General features: G+C 36.4%; 2 protein-coding genes across 3 annotated transcripts; both read right to left on the reverse strand.

Moving 5' to 3' along the window:
• Nucleotides 1-1,478: 1,478 nt before the first annotated feature.
• Nucleotides 1,479-6,944, reverse strand: NAC028 (NAC domain containing protein 28). Its single transcript, XM_089609702.1, has 6 exons — nt 6,517-6,944; nt 4,880-5,163; nt 3,798-4,166; nt 2,860-3,330; nt 2,456-2,534; nt 1,479-2,362 (listed from the first exon to the last, which is right to left on the reverse strand). Exons 1-6 carry the CDS (start codon nt 6,671-6,673, stop codon nt 1,641-1,643), a joined length of 2,082 nt encoding a protein of 693 aa, XP_089465828.1. The 5' UTR covers nt 6,674-6,944; the 3' UTR covers nt 1,479-1,640.
• Nucleotides 6,945-16,641: 9,697 nt separating this feature from the next.
• LOC149406893 (Regulator of chromosome condensation (RCC1) family with FYVE zinc finger domain-containing protein) lies at nt 16,642-22,766 on the reverse strand. 2 transcript variants are annotated; one of them, XM_089609722.1, is made up of 9 exons: nt 22,320-22,766; nt 21,496-21,582; nt 20,939-21,028; nt 20,754-20,840; nt 20,451-20,636; nt 18,052-20,013; nt 17,526-17,672; nt 17,064-17,422; nt 16,642-16,973 (listed from the first exon to the last, which is right to left on the reverse strand). In XM_089609722.1, exons 1-9 carry the CDS (start codon nt 22,368-22,370, stop codon nt 16,865-16,867), a joined length of 3,078 nt encoding a protein of 1,025 aa, XP_089465848.1. In that variant the 5' UTR covers nt 22,371-22,766; the 3' UTR covers nt 16,642-16,864. The 2 variants fall into 2 exon arrangements, with proteins under 2 accessions (XP_089465848.1, XP_089465840.1); XM_089609714.1 differs by having other exon boundaries at nt 20,451-20,645.
• Between the last annotated feature and the right edge of the window lie 1,532 nt (nt 22,767-24,298).

Below are 24,298 nucleotides of genomic sequence, written 5' to 3' on the forward strand. Positions count from 1 at the left end.
GTTTGAAGACCCGACAACGCCCACTGTTGTATGTCGCTTGATAAAGTCCCCATGTGGCCTCAAACAGGCACCTAGAGCCTGGTTTGAAAAGTTACAAAATGCTCTACAAGAACTTGGTTTCATCCCAACCAAGTCTGACACTTCCCAGTTCATAGTGAGCTCCAACACAGTTACTATTCTAGTCCTTGTGTATGTGGATGATATCCTTATAATAGGGAGTGATGAAAAGGCTGTGAGAACTCTCATTGAAAAGCTAGACACTCAGTTTTCACTGAAAGATCTTGGAGAAGTCAGTTACTTTCTTGGAATTGAAGTAAAGAAGACAGATAAAGGCATGTTTCTTTGCCAATCTAAGTACATCAAGGATCTGTTGTGTAAAACCAACATGCAAAATTCAAGAACATCCAAAGCTCCACTCACAACAGGTCACAAGTTCCTGGATTATGGTAGCTCACCAGTTGAAGATCCTCATCAGAACAAGAGTATAGTGGGAGCTTTGCAGTATCTACTCATCACAAGACTAGAGTTAGCCTTCAGTGTCAACAAAGCGTGTCAATACATGCACAAGCCTCTTGAAGATCACTGGAAAATAGTCAAAAGAATCCCCAGGTACCTAAGTGGCACAGCTGACTTTGGAATCCATCTCACACGTCAGCGCAATCCTAATATGCCACTCAATCTGACTAGTTTCAGCGATGTAGATTGGGGCTCAGACATGATAGGAAGAATATCAACCTCGGATTACTGCTTATTCCTAGGAAGCTGTCCAATATCATGGCAATCCAAGAAGCAAAGCACAGTCTCTCGCTCATCAGCAGAAGCAGAGTATTGAAGCCTGGCGTCCCTGGTGTCTGAAGTCATGTGGACGTAGAATCTCTACTCAAAGAACTGCAAGTCAAAAGCAGTAGAATCCCAGTTCTGTGGTGTGACAATATAAGCGCAATTCATCTCTCTGCCAATCCAGGTTTACACGCAAGGACTAAGAACGTGGAACTGGACATGCACTTCACCAGAGAGGAAGTATTGGCTCAACAAATCAAGGTTCAACATGTTCCCACAGTTGATCAGATTGCAGACATTCTAATCAAGCCAATCTCAAGTAATGCTTTTGAGACTATGAGGTCCAAACTCAAAGTCTCTCAAGCATGTACGTTGAGTTTGAAGGAGGGAAAGGGGTGTTAGAGTGTAAGAGCCACGTCACAGTCAATGACACAAACACCTGGTGCATTGACTATGAGTCACCTACACAGTTAGCTTACCAGAAAGTTAGTTAGAGTTAGTTACGTTAGCTGTAATGCATTCAGATCAATTCAATGAAGGAAATCGTTTCTTTAGCTTCATTGACATATTCTTTGGATTCTCAAATCCTTTCACTTACGAACAGTAAAAAACAAGTCATTCAATAACACCCAAAACATTTACACCATCACATTCTAAGCATAAACTTTCAATTATATATATATAATATACTTCAATTACACAACAAATGAGGGAAATTAATGGTGTGAAAATACAATTTATGTTAGGATGGAATCTATGTCATGTATAAATTAAAATGGATAAGGCTGAATTATGGCCTTCCCAAGTAAAACTATTAGTTTCTTTTTTAGAAAAATAAAGCTATTAGAAAATATGGCAAGTCAAGCGCCAATATGATTAGCCCACATGGTACAAAGAGCCAAAGATATTGTGAGGAAAACCCCAACCTTCTTCAAAAACACACTAACCCCATTCCCATATCTAATGTTGACCCCTGAAACCAGCTTGTTTCCATTGTGCCCCCACTTTATTCCAATCTTCTTTTCCCACTCCATTTTCGTCAAAACGTTTACAGTTAAGCCCTTCCCACTAATCATGTTCATTTTCCAATTAACGATCCTAGTCATTCGCTTCCTGGTCAGCCATAGTTCCTGAAAAAAGAGAAGATAAGCAATGCAAATTAGGTTGCACAATGACCTAATTGCCCTCCTCAATTCCACGAGCTTCGCCTTTCCGGTGGCCTTAAACTTCAGGTACGATGGAGTAGTGTCGATGGCTACACTCTTTCCCGTTGGCTTTAGCGAATGTTGGCATGTTTCTTTGTCTATAAAGAAGTTGTTTCCGAAGAGTATGACCGGGTTTAGGTGGACTTGGACCGTTTGAGAAGGCATTAGCTGGTGAAAGAATGTTTCGGCCACCTGGCGGGTTGAGACTGATAGCCCGTGGCTGACTTTTATCTCTTCAACCACGTCGAAGCTTGGAGAGCTCGAGTAGTCTTCTTCATCTATGAAGTCATTGTTTGGATCGCTGTTGATGAATCCGAGCGAGAAATCGTTTGTTTCGTTTTCTTCGTTGAGTAATTCCTTTTGATGCCCTAATTCACCTATTATAATTGTGCGTACCAGAATTGTCAGCAAAACTTTTAGCCATGGTGATCAATTGAAGATAAAGTTGAATTGGAAATTCCTTATATTACCTTGAAAATCATCATGATCTTCTCTACGGAAGTTTGAAATGTTTTCAAACGGCACTATCTTGTGTTCTTCCATGAAACCCTGCGCAGTTACGAAGAAGAAACTTATTAATTTCAGTACACTGATGTCATGATGAGGAAATATAATTTGGTGAATTTAGCAAAGCTAATAATTTTTTAATCTCCAAGCCCACGAAGTCAATATTTCATTTGCTTATTTGAACTTTTCTACAATGAAAGTACATCTCAAACTAGCGTAGCAATTATAAATGTCTTGGGATTCCAAATAAGATAATAGTTTTTCAAAAAAAAAAAATAACAAATCGTAAGACATTTTCTTCCTTCAATTTCACTACCTGGAGATTGAATAATCAACGTTAAATTACATGATAGAATGGCATAAATACCTCGTTCACATTGCTCGACATACCGACCCATCTTAGGTTCTCCGACATCCTCTCCATCTTGAACTCGTCCTCAAGATCTTCGATTTCAAGTGACCTCATAATCGGATTTTCAGAAGATTTATCCGCGTACCTCATCGGATTATTATGCTCGTTAGTTTGATTGAATTGATCAGTCGCAAAGGTGAAATCCTGATCCCCTCCCACCGGGACATTTTCCCCACCCCACATTGTGTGATCCATGAAGTTACCGGAATTATTTATGAGCTCTTGAGAGACATGAGCAACCGAAAGAATCTCCTGCAAGATATCTGTTTCGTTCGAGGCATGAACCGCATTATTTGCGTGGTCAGCGTTGTTTGCGTGCATTGCTTTGAAGTCGTGAATCCCCGAAGCTTGAGGGAAATCGGAAACCTCTAGCGGAGGAAGTGTCAGGCGATGCTGTAGCCTTGCACACTCTAGGGCTACGTCAACCTTTAGGGTTTCAATAATATTAATTCAATCAGTAACTATATATAGTAACAAGAATTCCCTACAAATTATTTTGAAAGTTTTTGAGTGACGTGGCACAATGCAGGCAACAAGTGCGTATTTGTCTAACAAATAAGATTTAGTTTGATAATTAGAACATAAGCAGTCACTTCAGTGTCAGGGGTTAAAGCGATCTACCTATTATTTTGGTTGATTTATTTATATCCTATTTGCATATATTTTTAAAAAAATCTTAAACTTAGAATAGAGTTTTCTCCAAATAATGTGAATAATAAGAAGTGTAAAATAATTAATCAAGTAGGTTTGTGAATAAAGTTAATATATAAGCAGATTACTACGTATTTACCGCACTATGCAAAAAAAAAAAAAAAAAATGGAGTATATTAAATTTATCTATTGACTATCAGCCTTTACTACTTAAAATTCAAGATACCATGGCATAAACTAACCTTAGACGGAGGGAATGGAATACTTCCATAGTTTGAAAATGCCGGGTTTTGGAAATTGGTATGAAATGTCTGTTGATTGTCATTAGACAAAAATTGTGACCAATTATTTGCGTCGCGAAACCTCGATCCATAGACGTCAAGATTTGTCGAAGATGAGGATCTATGCATTACAGGCACCGAGGAAGACTCTGGAGGCATTAACGGATAGTTGGAGCTCTCAAAATCATCGGCCCGTCCATCTGAGTAGATTTCGATGCTCGAAGAACGATCGCTAACCATGTGGTTGGTGCTTGTGGTGGCATAATGTTGATCTCCAATCTTTGGGCCACAAGCAGTCTTTTTGAATATTCGACATAGTGCATAAGCGTCCTGAAATTGAACAAAAAAGAATGTATAAATATAGGCATGTACACTCTTTCATGTGAAATATTTGTTACTATAATTTTGATATGTATGCCAAATATTAGGAAGAGAATGTATTAATTTAGATATTTACACACATTATTTTATAATGAAACATAATTTGGAGTAAAAAGAAAAGACTATTAGGAAACCCTAGTATACTCATAGGAAGAGGATGCGTTAATTTAGATATATTTACAAACATTGTGTTATAAAGAAACATTATTTGAAGTAAAAAGCAAAGACTATAAGGAAACCCTAGTGTTATGAGAAGTATACTCGTAGGAAGAGGATGTGTTAATTTAGATATTTACAAACATTATTTTTATAATCTAGCATAATTTGAAGTAAAAATAAAAAGAAAAGACAACTAGGAAACCCTAGTATAAACAGAAGTAGAACTAGGTACCTAATATCTTAAGATGTTGTGGAATATTACTTTTTTATTTTTACACTTGTCATTGGAAACACAATCAAGACTAGTACCTTTTATTGATCATATAAATGAAAAAAATTTGGGAAAACTATTATGATGTAACTTTAGGAAGAAAATATATAAAATAAGGAGAGCAATTAGAATTAGATCACATTTTGAAAAAATCCAAGATTTCTGAACGTTTGCATGAGGGAAAAATAGAAAATATATGAGAGAAGGCAAAGATTTTAAAAATTATATGAACCTGCAAACCAGAAGCCGTGTAGGTCTCACACTCTCTTTCGTCGAGACGATATTCGTGCATGACCCAATCGGTTCTCGATCCATGCGGAGCTCTTCCTCTGTAGTATACCAACGTTTTCTTCATTCCCACCGACCTCGTCTGAGAATTCACCTTCCGGTCTTTTCCGGTGGCTTTCCAATACCCGGCCTTCGTTGCTCGGTTCGTCCTCGATCCGTTCGGGTATTTTCTATCCCGTGGGCTAAAGAAGTACCACTCTAGGTCTTTGCTTGGTAGCAACGATTTTCCTGCATTAATTCATATTATGCATGGAAATTGGAATTACGTATCAACTTATGGAGATATGGATGTTGTTATTACACCTAAATTTTTCCTTTAAATATGATTTGTATTTATTCTTATTACAATCAATGCATTAATAGTTGGACATTGAAATTATATATTTACATATTATGGACAGGTAAGTAAGATTGTTCAAACACTAGATGGTGTAGGATTAAAAACTAGACCAAGTTAATTATGTACTAATACTAAATTAAAAAAATGATGAGTTAACAAATTACTAGGTTTCTAAATTAAAATATATATAAGTTAACAAATTAATCTATCATTTCGATAGATATTTAGAAACCTAGTAATTAATTTTATTATTCTTATTATTCTACGTACTACACGTAAGAGAGAAGATGTTAATTATTTTATCTCTGCTGTCAAAGATTCAGAACATTTATTTTGGAGTTGTTAGGCGTTCAAACATCAACACAGTCTGATAGCAAAATAATAATAATAAAAAAGCATGATCTTAAAAGTACGCAAAGCATTACTTGGTAGTAGTACTCATGCATATATTTCTTGAAGAGAATGTGATTATTCTTTTCTTTCCATGAGGCTTTTGACTCTGGTCTTCCCTATTTCTTATTGAAATCTTCATCTTCACAACAGGAACCCTTAAAAGATTTGAGGGACCATATGATATATTTGGGTTTATCTCTTAAAGCACTTTTCCCTCAAGAATTTATTAATATATATGGTATAACCCTTTAATTACTTTATAGTTAATCGAAAACACGTATACAATTTTTTCACTGATAGACCATCTTAGACCGTCTTCTGTATCAAGTTTCCAAATATGTTTATAATTTAACCCCCAAAAAAAGGAAGGAAAAAAAATAAAATAAAAAAGCAAATTGTTTTATCAAAAGTGTATAGTGTATCTTAAGTATTACATTTCTTAAAGTAGCGATCTCTTGGAAAAGATTTTTGTTTATGATCGGGCCTCATTCAGAAGAATCGATCGTAGATGGATCGTCTGTATTATTTATTTTTAATGCTTAATTCAATAACTATGTCTAGCAAATTATTTATATACGTAGTCTTCTTTTTCATCTAAATATATTTAGGGTTTTATATTGATTTAAACAAGGTTATAGCTTGAAGAAGACTTGTAAGACATGGTCTGAAGAAAAAGAGTCTTAATTTACCCCTAGATGTTAAAATAAAAGCAAAAACTATTTTCCAAAAAAAAAAATTGCAAATTCTTAATTTTTTTTAACAACATTGGTGGAATAAACGATATGATGAAACAATAACGAAGGTATTATTATAAACAAAAATGAAGAGTAGAGAAAGTGTTAAAATACCGGGTAAATCCCAAGGCTCGCACTTGTAGAGATCAACTTCAGGGATAACTTCCAAATCAATCTTGTGGCCATTGATCTTCCTCTTGAGGTAATAAGCTACCAATTCCTCGTCTGTTGGGTGAAACCTAAAACCCGGTGGAAGTGAAACTGGTGCCATTTTTCTCCTCTATATATCTCTCTCTATATATATATGTGTATAGAAATATCTGTGTATATTGCTCTACTCTCGAGCTTGAAAGCACCGTGTTTGCAAAATCAAGGAAAAAGAAAAAGACACTATACGTGCATGGATTTGTTATAATTCCAAGAAGCTGACTCAAAACTATCCAAGAAGGGACAAAGTTTTAGTCTTTGGATGATGCAAACAAAATTTTGAGAGAGAGAGAGAGAGGTGAGAAAAAGGGCAAATAATGATGAATGAGAATATTTTGTTGTGGGGTTATGGGTTTTTGGAGGGATTTGTATTGCTAATAAAAAGCACAGAAAGAAAGGGAAGCAAAGAAAAGGAGAGAGAGATTGCCAACTAGAACCTCCCATTTAAATATTTTAATGTTTTCTTCTAACCCTTTTCAATTGTTTTCGTCTCTTTAATTATTATTTTCCACCCTTTTTTTCCCCGAACCACAATCCATGACGATTCTTGTTATCGTTCCTATCAAGTCTGCTGTCTCTCTCTCTCTCCCACTCTCAATTATTATCCCATGCTTCGTTCTTGTCCTTTCTAGGAATCTGTGATCCACGTGTCAGTTTCTGATTGGAGACATTGGCAGACTGCTCATGCATGTTGGAGTATATGTCTACGTGGACGAGAGGTGTGTGAAACGAATTTCAGCGCCGTTGTGTTACACCCTTAACCTCGTTTATTTGCTTTCCCTTTGATCTCCTTTACACTAATAAAATGTTAGTATACACCGATTATATATTTTTTTTTTAATTCTCTTTTTGTAATCCTTCCCCATTGCCTTAACTTTTATTCTTCCAAACAAACATACATGTATAATTTTTTTAAACTAATATAGTTTTTTTAGTTAGAATATATTAACGTCACATCCAGTTGTTTATTAATGACATATATATGCACTAGATTAAGAGCGCTAGCTTGAGTTACCATTTAGCTTACTTTCAGTGGGTCGTTTGATTTTCTATTGCATGATAAAACTGCCCTAGAGTCATCACAACATTAGCACAACTACACAAGGTATAATATATGAAGAAGTCACTCCTGAAAAGTCCAATTTCAAGAAAGAGTCGTTGCATGTAACTATATTTATATATTAAAGTAAAAAAAAAAAAAAAAAATCTCAGTATGAAAATGTCTAGGTTTTAATTATTACGGCGTGATTGAATAGAAGGCTTTTTTGGAATAACACCAAGAAGTTGACTGGCAGGTCAGTGTATGACCAAGCATATTTAAAGGCAAAAGTGGTCCTCAGTTAAGATCAAACTGAAGACTAGTTTAGGCTGTAGGGCTCGCAGGTGACTCTAGCTAACATATATTATAGATGTGAAGAGACACTGATTTAAACCCAAACGAGTCTACCTGCTTTTTGTATGTGAAGAGATCTCAAACCTTAAACTGCTATTCTTTATAATTTGTGTTTGAATGTTGAAGGAATGTAATTGACGATGCATTGAAAATATATATTAAATAATAAAGAGTTTAAGTTCTTAGTCGTATGATGTATATCACGTGATTTTACAAACAACCGACGTTAAAAATATATTTTGTTGAAATTTTTTATAATTATATAAAATAAATGAATAAACCACTCAAATTGAGTCAATGAGGATAGTACATTTTAAATTTTATATATCACTTAAACGAAATTGACGTTTAAGAAATTAAACTACTCTAAAATTCAAAATTTTAGAATCTCATTTTTTTTAAACGACCTTAATATTAGCGAGACTTTATCATCAATCAAAACAAGTCACGTTATCATCAAACATAATATTTAAACATCACTATAAAAATCAAACTAACTATAAATCCAAAATTTTAAAATCACACGTTGTTATGTTATTGGAGTGGCAAGAAACTATAAAAGTGGAAGTCAATACTACTTGATGCCATATAGAGTGCGTGTAGGAAGTGGCATATCCAGAACTTGGAAGGAGGGGGGGCCAAAATTCAATTTAGGCTGAAAAAAAAAAATTCTAACCCGAAATTTTTTGCTTGGGGGGGGGCCCAAACCTTTTGAGGCTAGCATCTGAATCCGCCCCTGCATGTAGGTGACATTTTTTACGTTGCTTGCTTTGATGTTTAGAGTTAAAATCGATTGCTCGGTGACACATGCATGGTGTAAGCGAAACTTTAAAACAACTCGAAAAACAAATTTAGAGCTATCTTCAACTCAAAATTTCATTTCTCTTATGCTTTTAAAATTTATGTCAAATCATCAAATAGAATTTTATCCTTAACTCAAAATTCTATTTTAACTCATAAAAAAATATACTCCTATTTTATCTATTATTTTAATACTTTTAATATTTCTATATAACTATCATATTTTAACCCACATATATGTTTCGGTTATGTCTTTTATATCTAAAAATATATTTTTATATTCAAATGAACTTAAAATAATTTTGGAGACATTCATATACATGTCAACTCATAAATAAATATATGTTTAGGTATACCATTAATATTAATATATATACAAATTCTGAAAATACTAATCAAAACACTTTAAATATATCCAACAAAAAGTTATATTATATAAACTGCTAGTACTTCGAATATAAAACATGAATGATCATGGTGAATGTAATATGTAAAATGTTTGAAAATTGATTTCTTAGGATTTTTATTTTGGGTTATATAGCTAAATGACCTCTCAGTTTTGACCAATTTGGATTTGGCCACCATTTGGTGAATTTCGTGTTAATAGCTAGTCCCATTTATTTACACATTGTCAAAATACCAAAAGGACCTAACCTGTTCCCGCCCACTATAATACTGAAAATAAAATACATTTAAAACACAATATTAGATAATAACTACTCGCGGTAATCGAGGAGCATCATTAAGCTTGGTAATTAATACCACCGATACACACAATCTTTCTCTCATAAGAAGAAAATGGAGAACACGCGAATCCCTAATTTGGAGCCCCGCCGTCTTCTTCTCCATCTTCTCTTCTGCGCGCGGCCACCAGCACCAGCCCGAGCCCGAGCTTCTCTTCCTCGCGCCCGCCATCCCGCTGAGACCGAGCGCCGCCGTCTTCTTCTCCTTCTTCTCTTCTGCGCGCGGCCACCAACACCAGCCCGAGCTTCTCTTCCTCGCGCGCGCCATCCCGCTGAGACCGAGCGCCGCCGTCTTCTTCTCCTTCTTCTCTTCTGCGCGCGGCCACCAGCACCAGCCCGAGCCCGAGCTTCTCTTCCTCGCGCGCGCTATCCCGCTGAGACCGAGCGCCGCCGCGCGCGACCGCCGCGAGCCGCCGAGCGCGCCGCCGACGAAGAGACACCGGAGAGTAGGTGGAAGGGCGCTGGAGAGTTCAATTCTACCAGAAACAATGTGAGGTTTTGTTTACCCAAATTGATTTCGAAAATTAGGGTATTGAAGATTGATTTGGGGGTTTGAGTTCTCAAGAGGAATTCCGTGGTTTCGATGTTCTTTGATGCTTGATTATGGCTGATTAATATGATTGGATGCTCGAAATTGTACATTGAATGTGGGTTGTGGCTTCATGAAAGTGTTTGGCCGTGTCTTTGATTTTGAGTTTTGAGTTACAGTATGTTCGTGTAAATAGAAATCATATTTACAGTATATTCGTGTAAATACGAAGCTTATTTACAGTATATTCATTGTAAATACGAAGCTTATTTACAGTATATTAATTGTAAATACGAAGCATATTTACAGTATATTCGTGTAAATAAACTGAAAAATATTCTGGAAATATTTTGGGCACGAAAATTCTGGAAATTATGAATATATGGAAGACAAAATAATATCAATAAATGAAGAATATATTTACATATTTTATCCATAATGAATTGCAACGAAAATAGAAACTAATTAGCTAAAGTCAACACTAAAATTTCCAAATACATAACAATTAATGGGCTGAGAACTTTCCAAATCTGTTGGAAAATTCAAATTTCAAATTTGAAAACTTCCCTATTCGGTTTCAATATTTAATTCGGAATTTAAAAAAAGCTGCCTAATTAAAATAGCGTAAGGGCAAAAATGTACAACTAATTCAATTAATAAGCTGCCACGTAAGCAAGATGGTTATTTACGGGACATTAACGAAATGTTGACTAAAAATAAATTGCTAATGTTTAAGATGGCTATGCAGCCAATTATTTGTTTTATTTATATATTTCTGCCGTTTTATTTTCAAGTTTTTTTTGGAATAAAGATTCATATTTTATTTATTTTGTATTATCAATGTGTATCATACCAAAATTAAATAGTTTTGTGCCAATATTTTTAATTAGAATGATTTTAAAATAGTTTTAAGAATAATTTTGGGGTTGTTTTGAAATTAATAAAATTAATTAAAATATCATCAATATACATTCTATTATAGAATATTTTGAAGGGAAAATATCAACAGTATCCCTTGTGTTTAATCGAAATGCGAGATTTATCCCTTCGATTTCTAGAAATATCAGACATATCCCTTCAGTTTAATATAAATGACATATACCTCCCCTAAAAAAATGTTATATTACAAATATCACAATTTTCGTTTATTTTTTACAAAAAAATAATTTGAACTCCCCAAAATACCCTTAATGAAATATTTTTTATTTTCTATTCTATATACAAAAAAATTAAATTAAAAAATTTCTTCATAAAAAGTTATGGATTTTTTTATAAATTATAGAGATTTTGATTTTTTTAAAATAAAATAGTAAATAAATATTTATTCTATTAAGGGTATTTTGGAGAGTTCAAATTATTTTTTGTAAAAAATAAACGAAAATGGTGAAATTTGTAATATAACATTTTTTTATGGGAGGTATATGTCATTTATATTAAACTGAAGAGATATGTCTGATATTTTTAAAAACCGAAGGGATAAATCTCGCATTTCGATTAAACACATGAGATGTTATTGATATTTTCCTTTTGAATCATAAGAACTCTACTATTCATTTCTCTATAATAAAGTGAGAAAGGGTGGAATTATATAGTTAATAAGGTGGAAGGACGAAGTCAAAGCCAGAGAAGGCTTTAGCACCCTCTCAATTTTTATTTTTTTTTTCATTTTTTTTTATCATTTTTACATTTTTTTTACTTTAAAAATTAGCTCCTCATGAATTTTATTTTGCATACTAACCCCCTTAATCTAAATTCTTGGTTTCTTCCGCGCCCATACCCAGTTAATATAGATATTCTACCAGCTTGTATATATATACATTTTTTAGTTTATGAGTTAATTAGGGATTAGTTACAAACTCATTTAGCGATTTGTTTCAAAATATTTTATACATATGCCAATAGTTTCTTATGTCACTTTTTTGGACACATACCAACAAACTCGATCCTAGTCGCGTCTGGAGGGCTCTTTTGCTATAGTGAGCGTGAATTCTTGGCTCTTTTAGTAAGAAATAAACTTGAGGTGAAGATACTACTATAACTCTATTCTTTCAAATTTACTCCGCATATGGATTTGGGATGACAGTAAAAGTGACAACTAATTAATTGTATATAAACTGATATGAAATGTTTTTCATGTCGCTTTGAAAGACTGTTAGCGATAGTAGTTACCTTACATTAGAGGTCCCATTATTGTTATTATTATTTAGAAACTGCTATTCATTTGTATTTTAAATGTATATTACACTTTTCAGATCATGCATGCATAATGGGCTAAAGAGGTATAACCTTAACTGGTGGTCCTGTTTTAGGACTTTTATACACCAATCTATATGATGCAAAAGATAAAATAATTGTAAGGTTATAATATCACCCGTTTAACAACATTTGACGATATTACATACATGGTGTATATATATTTTGCATGTCCTCATTCGCATGTACGATTACAGAAAAGGACATATATCTTCCTACATCACTGAGAGCAGAGGGAAAATGAGCATGGGACAGCGATGAGATATACCACATATAATTATGATCATTTGTTTATATTATTTCTTATATTTATTATCTACAAGTACAACTAATTATACGAGCCTGCATAATATATAAACCCAAAGTACCATAGTACTTTTATTGATCATGATGATGCCTTTCACATGTAGTCTTATATTTTTGTTGAAAAACATATATTTAAATACTTTTAAAGAGACAGAACGATAAAATAAACTACATGCTCATTTATATATATATATATATATATATATATATATATATATATATATAAAAACTGTGTGCTTTTAATTTTGTAACTCAAACGTTTTTGTGGTGTAATAATATGATTATCAGCTAGCTTAAGGAGTAGGCAACATCAATTTCTCGGCAAAATAGGCTTATAACTGGCTAGCTAGGACATCAAAACGATTCTATCGTTATAAATAGATAAATTATATTTTGATGGAATACAATGGTGACATTTAATTTTCATAAAAGTTTTATAGCTTAGAATTGGTCAAATCCGGAAATGTTCCGGCAACAATAAATTTTACTTTATTCAGGTTTTAAAAAAAAGGTAATGATATCACGATTCCATATAATTTGAATACAGTAAATTATTTGTGTCGCATGAATATAGAGATTAATGAACATAACGTCCAAGGGGTACTAAGGAAGTTGAGAGAATAGGCAAATAGGTCTAGGCCGGTCCTGAAGGACCCACATGTAGGACCAGCTTTTGCCACGTGAAGTAAAATAAGATTCCACCTGGCAATGGTATGTAAGGGATTTCATTAATCTCTTGTTTGTAAGTCTCATTTATCCTTTGTCCAACACTCTCTCTCTACGTCTCTATCTACAAACGCTTTTCCTTTTCATCAATCTATTCTTTTGTTCCTTTCTTTTTCCGCTTTTGGTTTATATTCTTTTTCACTCATTCATATATACATTCTAAATATAGTTGTTCATTCATACATGTATATAATAGCATGCAATGTCCAAATTATGAGCCTTCTCGTACTTACGATTAGTTTTCTTTCAAAACACAATGCTTTAACCAAACACTAACATAAAATAAAGATCTTAATTAGACAGTTTAACGGAATAAAAAAATTTGGATTATCATCTAGAAAATTAACGAAATTGAAATTTTGATTAGTTGCGAAGATAAGATGTCGCACACAATGTATTGACAATGTGTCCGACAACTTGCTTGAACACAGATTATGGATAAACAACAAACAGTGCAAAAACAAAGAACACACGATATGGTTACTCAGTTCGGTAAAACACACCTACGTCTGGGGGCACTCTGCCAGTGGAAAGGATTTCACTATCTTGTAGTCAATAGTACACGCAAGGTTTATATATGATAACAATCATCAAATCAATAAAAACCTAGAGACTGTTACCACCAGTGAACACCTAGTCAGGGACTCCCCCTGAATTTGAGCTCCGTCTCAATTCCACCCTTCGAGCAACCGCTTGGCTCGGATGACCTTCAGTCTTCAACTGTTCGTGAACCTTCAATCACGCGAACACAGAACCCAACTCTCACAGACACTCAATCTTTGTGGAATAGTGTTTGAGAGAATACACCGCGATCAACAAAATACAAAGCCTCCCAGTCCGCCGGTCTTGCACGTCTAAGAGCTCTAAGTGTTTTATCAAAAGCGTCAAAGCTGCTAAGGGGGAGCGCATGGCTTTTATAGCAGCTTCACAAGCCTGGAAGTAAATCTAGGGTTTCCTTACCCAGCCTCAAACGAATGTCACAAAATCAAGTCACCAGCGAGGCAAATATCTTGCAATGAAGACAGCAGCGAGGCAAATATCTTGCAATGAAGTCAGCAGCGAGGCAATTTCTCATAATCAAGTCACCAGCGAAGGAATCTGTCAATACTGGAAACTTGCCTGAAATAAAGTCTGCACACAGGAGGAAAGATGTCACACCAGAAGAAGAAGCATAACGACCGACATCTTTCCACACAACTTGCACTAAAAAATAAAGCCAACATATAACGTTCTCTATCGTCCTAGCTACATCTCTCAATTTTCCTCTGATCTCTCCTTTTTCTCAATGTACTACCACTCCGCCCATCATCACCTCACCATGAGCTCAACACTGCCGTGGCACCACCACCACCTGTCCAACACCTCACAACACTGCAACTTTAAGTCGCTTCTAAATGACTTTATAAGAAACTTTGAGCCTTTGGAAGCAACATTTCTTGCTTCAAAAGGCTCAATTTATCTAGTGCTCGTGTGTCACTTCTTGTAAATATGTTTTTTCTTAATTTCATCGTTGTTATGGTTTGTCTAATTCTCTTTAACATCATCTTACTTGATTTTCATCTAAGAAAATGTTGGATTCACTTTCTCGCTGCCTTCCATAATCAACCTTCCCTCTTATTAGATCATCACTTTCATGAAAAGATGGATCTTTCGGGCGAGTCTTTTTAAGTATTTGGGCCGGCCCTCTTGGACCATGTAGAGGTCGGCCCTTCGTGATGAGGGGGAGGCCAACCCATGAGGCTGACCCTCCTTTCATGTGAAGCTTTTTACGGGTTTTGTCTTTTTCTCTTTAGCCTACGGCTTTAATTTACTTGTTGGACTAGTTAATACCCTTTTTTATGTCATTTTTTGAGCAAGAGGGTCGTTTTTATTGATGGAAATGATGCTATATTATGAATCTTTGATAAACGAACATATAAAAGACATTCTAAGACCCAAAAGTTATAATTATCGGTGTTGTTTAGATGAAAATAAACAATTTCGTTTATCAAACATTAGCAAATATACAAACATAATGAAAAAGAAACAAAATTCATGAATGTGTTTATTTACAAAAACAATTAAATTCATAATCTTCACAGATAATAGTTTTAGGTTAAAATATGAGAATTGAGTGAAGCGGTGGGCTAGGATTTCATATAAGAATCAGTCAATGTGACGATTAAAAATAAGACAATTAGATCAGTAGTTTAATAGTGTACCATGTTTTTTAAAAATAGCAAAAGTTTTATTTTATTGAGGAAAATATCTCACTAAGCCGAAGTAAATTAATTAATTGGTTAAGTTAATTCAATTTAATTAAACAAACAGCTCATCAGGTCGAAGTAAATTAAATTCATTTAAACAATTAATTAATTTATTTTTATCTAGTGGATTATTTTCTTAATAAAATGAAACTTTGAATAGAAACTTAAACGATTTAAAGAATTTGCTAGTTTGGTTGGTATTGATGAATTATTTTCCATTCCTCACTGATATTTAGACTTACGTTCAACAAACATTTCCGGTAGTTGAGATTTGACGACGACGTTCAGTAATTAGGTATGTCCAATGATGTTGCAGCCACGATGGCATGGGCTGGAGTGGAGAAGAACCAACAAAGAAACATATAATAAAAGTAGATAACTTTGATTTGAGGGAGGTTTGAAATTTCCAGAGATTCCAAGGTTCAGTCAAATTGGGGATTAGCAAATTTTGGGTCTATCAATCCACATAATTCTAGGTATATTCTTGTTGGCGTTTGATGCTTGAAGGGTATTCAACACCAAATTTTGGCGTTTGATGCTATGCCATTGCATTGGAGTTGGCTTAAACAAAGTTAAGAAGAGTTTGAAACAGTAATTAAATTTTAATTAAAAAATATCTATAAGCATTAAGAAAATGATTATTTATAACTTTTTTTTTTAAGTTTTTGCTACTAGTGGGATTGGACCCACGATCTCCATTTTGAAAGTGGTGTGTAATTATCAACTAGACTATGCTAGGTTAAAAAACACTAATTTCGTTATAAAAATTAGACTTCTTGCAACTAGTTTTAGAAAAAACACTACCTGCAATTTCCACAATTATTTTTAACATATTAGATAATTATTTCATTTCAGTCCACTGTTAGCATAAATAAGTTACTCTCTCGTGACCTAGTGACTTATAACGGTATATTCTGTTTAGCCATTGCACATGATTGATTAACCATGATCATTGTTATTAAGGGATGTGGCAATGTGGCAGTTAGTTAGTTAGTTAAAAAGCTCACACTAGTTACTTAATCTTATAACTCTATCAATAGTACTGTAAGTACATTTAGCTGCTCTGTAATCAGTTAGACAATCAACAATCAACGCTGTGGACTGTCAATAAAGCAAATACATAAATAGAAAACAAAAGAGAAAAAAGAGAAGGCTGCTATACACTTGTTACAAAACAAAAGGCTTCTTCGATTTCTATCGAATTTTCGTGAGACTATACATTAGCAGAAAGAATGCCTTGACATGGACACATAAAATCTCAACTCTGGCTTGAGTTAACATACCCTTCAATATCATACTTCTGGTACATCAATGTCTGATTCTTCTCCCACCATTTCTCCGCTTCTTTCTCGGTAAACCTTCTCCGGCTGCAAAAGTTAACGAATGCAATAAGAAAATACGAATCAAAAGTTACCGAGTTAATTAGCCACGGCGAAAAAATGGAATAGAGTTCGTACCTAAACCTCACTCGCTTGAGACCCTTTTGACCGCTGGGCAAGACAGTGAAAGTGATGTACACGCCGGGTTCGTATTGCTCGACCCACTCGAGCTTTGCAGCGGCGTCGGCGGCTTCTTTCTTCTGGGGCTCCGCAGCGTGCGTTCTGGTGGTGACACGTGGCGTGTCGTTTCCGTACAAGAACTTGAGCGTCTCGGAGAACACCACGGGAGAGTTGGCCACGGTCTCCGCGTTTCGTGGCAAATCAGCCTTCAAAGTGGGCGTCTCGGCGCACATTGTCGCGATTTGAGGAAGCTTCGGGGCAGACCCGTCTTTTTCTTTTCTCTCGCTAGGCACACTAGTCTCTGAGATTTTGTGAAGCTGCGGCGGAAATGCGAATATATATGTTGAGTTCACTATTGCATCATCAACAAACAACTCATTGATACCAGAGAGAGAAGAAGAAGAAGAAGAAGAAGATTACCCTCAATGCCAAAGCTTTGATGACTTCTTTTGCGGCTTTACATCGCTCCGCTTCCTCTTTTGCTCGGCTCCATGTTTCATCTAATTCTTGTTGACATTCTTTAATTTTCTGGTTTCCACTCTCACATTTCTTCTCTAGGCTTTTCACCTATTATAAAAGCGAGAATTTTTTCAGAGAAAGATGGAATAGAAAAATGCCATCACTGAGAAACTTGGTCAAGTTTTCCTACTAGCTATAGGGTATAGACTAGACATCTGTTAAGAAATCGGTAATCAGAATAGCAACTTTGGATATATTCCTGCGGATCTCCTGATACAATTTCAATCTAAATGTTCAATCCCTTTCCCTACTAATTATATCCCACTGACACAACTTCTAATTTTCTGTTTAACCCTACTAATTCCAGTTACTCCACACCCTAAAATCTTATCTAACTCCAACACATTTGACAGTGAACTAATTAAATATATGAGGTCTAGTGTGTAGCAGAAATCACAGTAGCTAGGAATGATCAAAGTGGAATTACCTGAGATCTCAGACTCAGAAGCTCTTCCATAAGCACCTCTTCGGACACGCCGTTCTCCGCGCAATCATTAACGCTGGGCTCTGAATTCCTCGGAGAAGCAAACGAAAGCTGAGGTTTCGAGAGAGGGCTCAGCGCCGCGGAGGAAGCCGCACCGCCGTGGTGTGAGTCGAAACAAGGCGGGCGAGGAACTTGTCCCCACAGAGGAACTCTATCGGATATCGAACAAACGGGATCGAGAGAGCTCGGCTGGCTTTCGGCTTTGTTCTTCGCCGAAATCCTTCGAGAGTAGAGGCTTTCCTTTTCGGAATACTCGGAGACGGAAGAAGAGGCTTTTCCGAATCTGGGCGTGGAGGCTCTCCGGTTCTCCTTCTGATCTTCGTTCGAAACCTCCAGCTGGGAGTTTTGGGAAGCTCTCTTGAGGCCGTTGAAGCAGCGATCGCAGACGCGGAACGCTTTGCCTTTGCTCGGCGCCAGAGCCGCGTTCGCTGCTTTCTTCGTGCTGCAACCGCTGCAGAAGAGCAGTCCACAGTTGTAGCAGTTGTGCTTCTTCCGCGTGAACCCGAACGCGACTTTGCATCCGCTGCAAGCCGATTGGTCGGTCACCGAGATCGACTTGTGGAGGCAGATCGCGGCCGTCGAATTCGTCCCGCAGTGGATCGCCTCGACTCGTCTCTCCCCGAGAGCCTCGACGAGGGCCGGGGAGCTTCGGTCCTCGATGTCGCCGAGCCCGAGCTGCCCGTTGGAGCCGCGGCCCCACGTGAAGACGCTCCCGTTGGTCGAGAGAGCCGCCACGTGGTACGACCCGGCCGCAATCTCCTTCACGAACTCGTCTCTCAGCCTTCCCTCGACCATCGAGATCGATTTGTCTCGGGCGTTCGGGTTCCCGAGCTGCCCGTGGGCCGAGCTTCCCATCGCGTAGACCGTCCCGTGGCTGCTCAGAGCGACGGTCATCGTTCTCCCGCACCGGACTTGGACGAGGTCGTGGTCCACGAGCTGAGCCACGCAGGTCGGCGAGAGCTTCCTTTCCTCGTCGCCGTGGCCGAGCCGGCCTTTGTCCCCGTCGCCCCACGTGAAGAGCTTCCCTCCGATCGCGTTGAACTTGAACCGGTCAACCATCACCTCCACGATCGCCGCGGTGTGCCACGATCCACAGGCCACGGATTTCACCCTCAGCCCGTTGAGTGACTCGACTTCCCTCGGTTGAGTCACGCTCCGGGAATCTCCGTGGCCCAAGACCCCGAAAGTCCCGTCCCCGCACGTGAAGAGTCTCCCGGTTTGGGTCACCATCGCCGAATGCCATTCTCCGCAGGCGACGCTGGACACGGCTATCCCGTCGAGCGGACCGCCGATTCTGTGAGGCAGCCACTGATCCCCGAGCCCGGTGTCTCCCCAGGCGTAGACCTCGCCGGAGTTCGTCAGAGCGTAGGTCTGGTATTCGCTGCACGCCACGGACTTCGCTTGGACTGCCGTGAGCGATTCGACGAGTTTTGGACGGCTCACGTTGATGTCGACCTTGTGGCCGAGCCGTCCTTTCCTCTCCTCTCCCCAGCAGAAGATCTCGCCTTGCTTGGTCACCAAGGCGGCGTGTTTCGCTCCCAGAGACATGTTTTGCAGATCCAACATGGTCGTGGACTCGAGCAGCTTCGGCAACAGCACGTCCACGTGGCTGTTTCCGCTCGAGCTTTCTAGAATCCCCTCTATCTTCTCGCCCCAGATCATCACGTCCCTCAGAGTGTTTTTCTTCTCCAGTAGAGCCACCCTGTACGGATTGCTGTCCTCGCACCGATCGATGAGATGGTCGGACCCGATGTACGGCGAGCTCGGTTGAGGAAATTCCGCTGTGTCCGGTCTCGTGGAAAGAGCTGCCTCGTACCAGTGAATGCTGTCCGAAGAATGGGACAGGTTGTCGGAGAAGCATCTCTCCGATAGCGACAGGCTCGGACTCCCACACGTGCTTTGGACCTAAAAAAAAAATAAACAAATCGATGACAGTAAAGAAAATGGAATACGAAATCAAGAACACACAGATTTACAGTTCATATAAACACGCCAAAAGGACAGAACTCCCTCAACAGAGACAGAGTCATGATTTGTAGCCAGAAGGAAAATTTGATTATTTTATACGGGTTGGAGAAAGAAAAAATTATTCAGGGGAACATATATGAAAAATCACATAATTAATGGGCTAAAAATGTGAGAAATGATAAACTTTTGGGGTAAAAATTATAATTTTCATAAGTTCAGGGGCATATGCCCCCCTGGTCCTTAGCTAGCTCAGCCATTGTCCCTCGACTCACGACTATGTCCCGTGAAAGTAAATGGCTTTTGAGGCCCAACGAAACCCATTCGGGCCACCAAAACTCTAACGAGAAGCGTTGTTAAATGGAAGTTGACCAAACCTGAGAAAATTCATTGCCATCCTCTGAGAGTCCGAGGTTATGCTTTCTCCGCATAAACCCGGCCGGGCTGCTCATGCAACTCTGAACACCTCTGTGACTTCTCAGACTGTTGAAGGGTTTGGGTTTGTGAGATATCGAGACGACCACTTTCAATCCCAGCATCCAAGAATCGGCCTGAGCTTTGTCCTTGCATATCTACATGATGACATGACATGGCACGACATGAATATACATAAAACTAACCAGATTTTGGAGGGATAAAATGATGAGAATGTGTTATGGAAATGTTCAAAGTAAACATACGAGGTCGAGCGAGCGTTCACCGCTAGCGTAAACAAGTGAAAAAGACTGAGAGTCCTTCTCTGGTTGAAGCTGCCGCTGAAAACTCGCCTGAAAACAAAAATTTAAAATCTGAAAATTATCACCTAAATAATAACAGAAATACATTCTTTTAGAGACTTAATACATGTCTTGTATTGTATACATACCGTTTTCTGTCCAGGTACAATCTTCATGACAGAGCTCAGTCTCAGTTGTCTTTCCTCTTGTCCTGAGTACCAAATCAGATATTTCTCATCCTGAAATCCAAGGGAAATAAAAAAAATAAAATAAAAAATCTTCTTAATTCCTAATTCAATCCATTTCATTTCGTTTTACTTTTTTTTTTTGGTGCTTGATTATCTATATTTCAACAGAAACTAAGATATCGCCTAGGGAGATCCTTTCTTGAGCATTTTCTCAAAGGTCCATTTAGTACTTGAAGTAATAAATCACCTAATAAAATAACACCAAGTACTTCTGTAACACCAAATACTTCTACAACAAAATTCTTTGACAAGTTTTTCTGCGATACATATGACTAAATCTTGGCTTCTAAATATCAATCATTGAAGTTTAGAATGTTTGTAAGGACATTAGCCTGTGGCTCAAACAGAAATCTCGAGATCGAGCTCAATGATTTGCTCTGAAATCAGAATATCCTTGAATAAAACACAATCCCAATACACCGGTATTGAGAGGAAATAAAATGATCATCAATGGCTACCTCGGAAAGTCGGAAAGGACAAAACTTTGGCTTCCCTCTCCTTCCACACTTCAAGAGATAAGTGCCTTTCTTTATTGATACAATTGCCTGCACATTCAGTGACGAATTTATAGAAAATAAAATAAAAATAAAAATTGGTATCATATTGTTGAAATGAACCCATACAGTGTAATGTTTAAGCAAATATTTAATGGAAAATGATACATTTTTTTTTTTGGGTCTCTTTGGAAAACTCAGAGAAATTGGAAGAAAATAATTTCAAACTTCTAAGGTTCCAGAAAAAAAAAAAAAAAAAAAAAAAAAAAAAAAAAAAGAAGAAGAAGAAATAAGTGGTCAACTACTATATATTCAACTGCTTTAATATCAATCCCCAAAGAAAATATAATGTCTGTGAAGTGAACTTCAGCTGTAAGTCATTTTTTTTTGTCTTATATTCTCTGATTTGGAGATCATACAACAGAATGTTACAAACAATTATCTGAATTCCAAAGGACACAACAGAACATTTCATTTGCAAGACGAAAGTGACAGTCACTGTCCTGAAATCAGATTACGCATAAAATACAGAGAACTCAATGATACACTGTACACACAAAAAAAAGCTTCACAAACGGAAAAGAGAAAGGCCAAAAATTAATTTTTTGTACAACAATAACCATTTCTTCATTGATCTATACAAAAACAAGTGTACACAAAAATAGAAAAATAAAAACAGAACACCAATGATTCACAAATTTCTAACACTTCAAAAATTCGTATAAAAAAAAACAAAAAAATATATTTTCTAAAAGAAACAAATAATATATATAATGTGAGAGATAAACCTGTTGAACAGCTCTGTCAAAGGGAAGTGTCGGTAGAGAATCTTCACCCATTTTCGGTTTGCGAAGAGATCAACCAAACAGATAAAAAAAAAGAAGAAGAAGAAGAATATGGGAAAGTGTTTGGTTTGGTTATTCCCAAAAAGGGAAGGGTTTTTTTTTAAGTGCAGAGTCAGAATGTTTTAGTTTCAGAATTAGAAGTATAAGCAATCGAATAATAATGCACTACATAATTGTCTTCTTGTCTTCCTTCTCTGCGCCACTGTCCAGTTTCTAAGAATACATATAATCAATTATTATTAATTGGAGATTGTAAAAATAATGTCATTTACAAGAGAGAGATAGAGAGAGGGATTTTTTTTTCTATTATTTCCGTTTTGGGTTTGCTTTTTTTTTTTTTTTTTCCTCTTCACTTCGAAAGCTGTGCAGAGAGAAGCGAGAAGCGAGGGAAGACTTGAAGAAAGAAAGGAAGAAAAAAAAAACAATTGCTATATTATATTTATATGCACGTGTACACCAAATCACATGCTTTTATTACATATTCATTTATTTTCTCAAGCACTAATTACTAGTACACAATAATTTTCCAATTGTATTCTCACATGCTGTTTTGTCTTTTATGTATCAATAATCAAATATGTCAGTAAGTTATTAGATCATCTCTATTTTAATCTAGGCCAGGCTATAAAAAAAAAGATGACCCTGCATTTATTCTATCTAACCCATCTGTATATGCGTAAGTGTAACGTAAATATAATTGTTATATTATATGCGTTCATATTCATGCAGGTTTTTGGCAATTACAATGACTCAAAAATAGATAAATAAATAAACGTGTTTCAAAAAACAACAAAAAAAATGTGGTACTTACGATAGTCTAATGGTAATTCCACACCACTTCCTGTGTGGAGGTCGTGGGTTCATCTCCACTGCATCTAAGCTGTCTTCCAAAAAAAAAAAAAAACAACAAAAAAAAGATCTCTTGTCTCTGGGCCACCATTACACCTGCTTTACCAAGAAAATTTTGAGGGGAAAATACAAAAGAGAAAAATGAAATGCACAAATATTCTTTTTTGACAAATAAACATTGTAAGAGACTAGTGAATGGTTAGTATTCGACCAAAATGATAAAAAAAAATTCAATAGTATTGGTTTTGGATTACATAAATGACTCTGCGACCAAAAAATATAAAGAAATTTATCGGCGAAAAAAAAAATTCAGCAAGAATACCATGATTGATGATAAATATTATAATAAAAACATGTATATGTTTTTCTTCGTGTGTTTTGAATCAAGATGCTCGAAAATATATATATATATATATATATATATATATATATATATTTATATATAAAAAAAAACTATGAAGATATAAAATATGACATATAATAATCTTGTAACAACTTATTTTGTGGCATGATTTAGAGTAAGAGCTACTTGTCTAAAAGGATGACAAAATTGGATTCTTGATCATTATCGCAAAAAGTATATAATCCCTTATCTATTTGTGTAGAAATAAAGAGAAAAGAGTCGGAAATGAGAGAGAGTGTTCCGAGACTTTGAATGTTATTTTTTATTATTTTATATGAAATTGTATCACCTATTTATACATATGATGGATACATTAGTATAGACTATATACATGAGAGTGCAATAAATACGTGTAATAATTATGTCTATGAAATAGAGAATAATAAATATTACACAGAGAACAAGACATAGAAAATATAATGACAAATAAATGCAACACTTTCCCAAGTGAGATGAGTTCCAAGAAGTGAGGGTTTCCGAGACACGCCTGTCAGGAGGAAATGCGAAGTGACGGCGTGACGAGGTGAAGCTTAGGCGAGGTGACAGGCTAACGAGGTGACGAAGTGAAAAGGGAGAGCGAACTGCCGAGTTAGATTTCAACAATTTGCAAAATAAAAAATAAATAAAAATTAAAAAAAAACAAAGATAAATGAGATTCATGCTAAAAGAT

Source organism: Urtica dioica, chromosome 1 (genome assembly GCF_054948205.1).
Source record: "Urtica dioica subsp. dioica isolate 48M chromosome 1, U.dioica_male_clone48M_v1_H2, whole genome shotgun sequence".
NCBI lineage: Eukaryota > Viridiplantae > Streptophyta > Magnoliopsida > Rosales > Urticaceae > Urtica > Urtica dioica.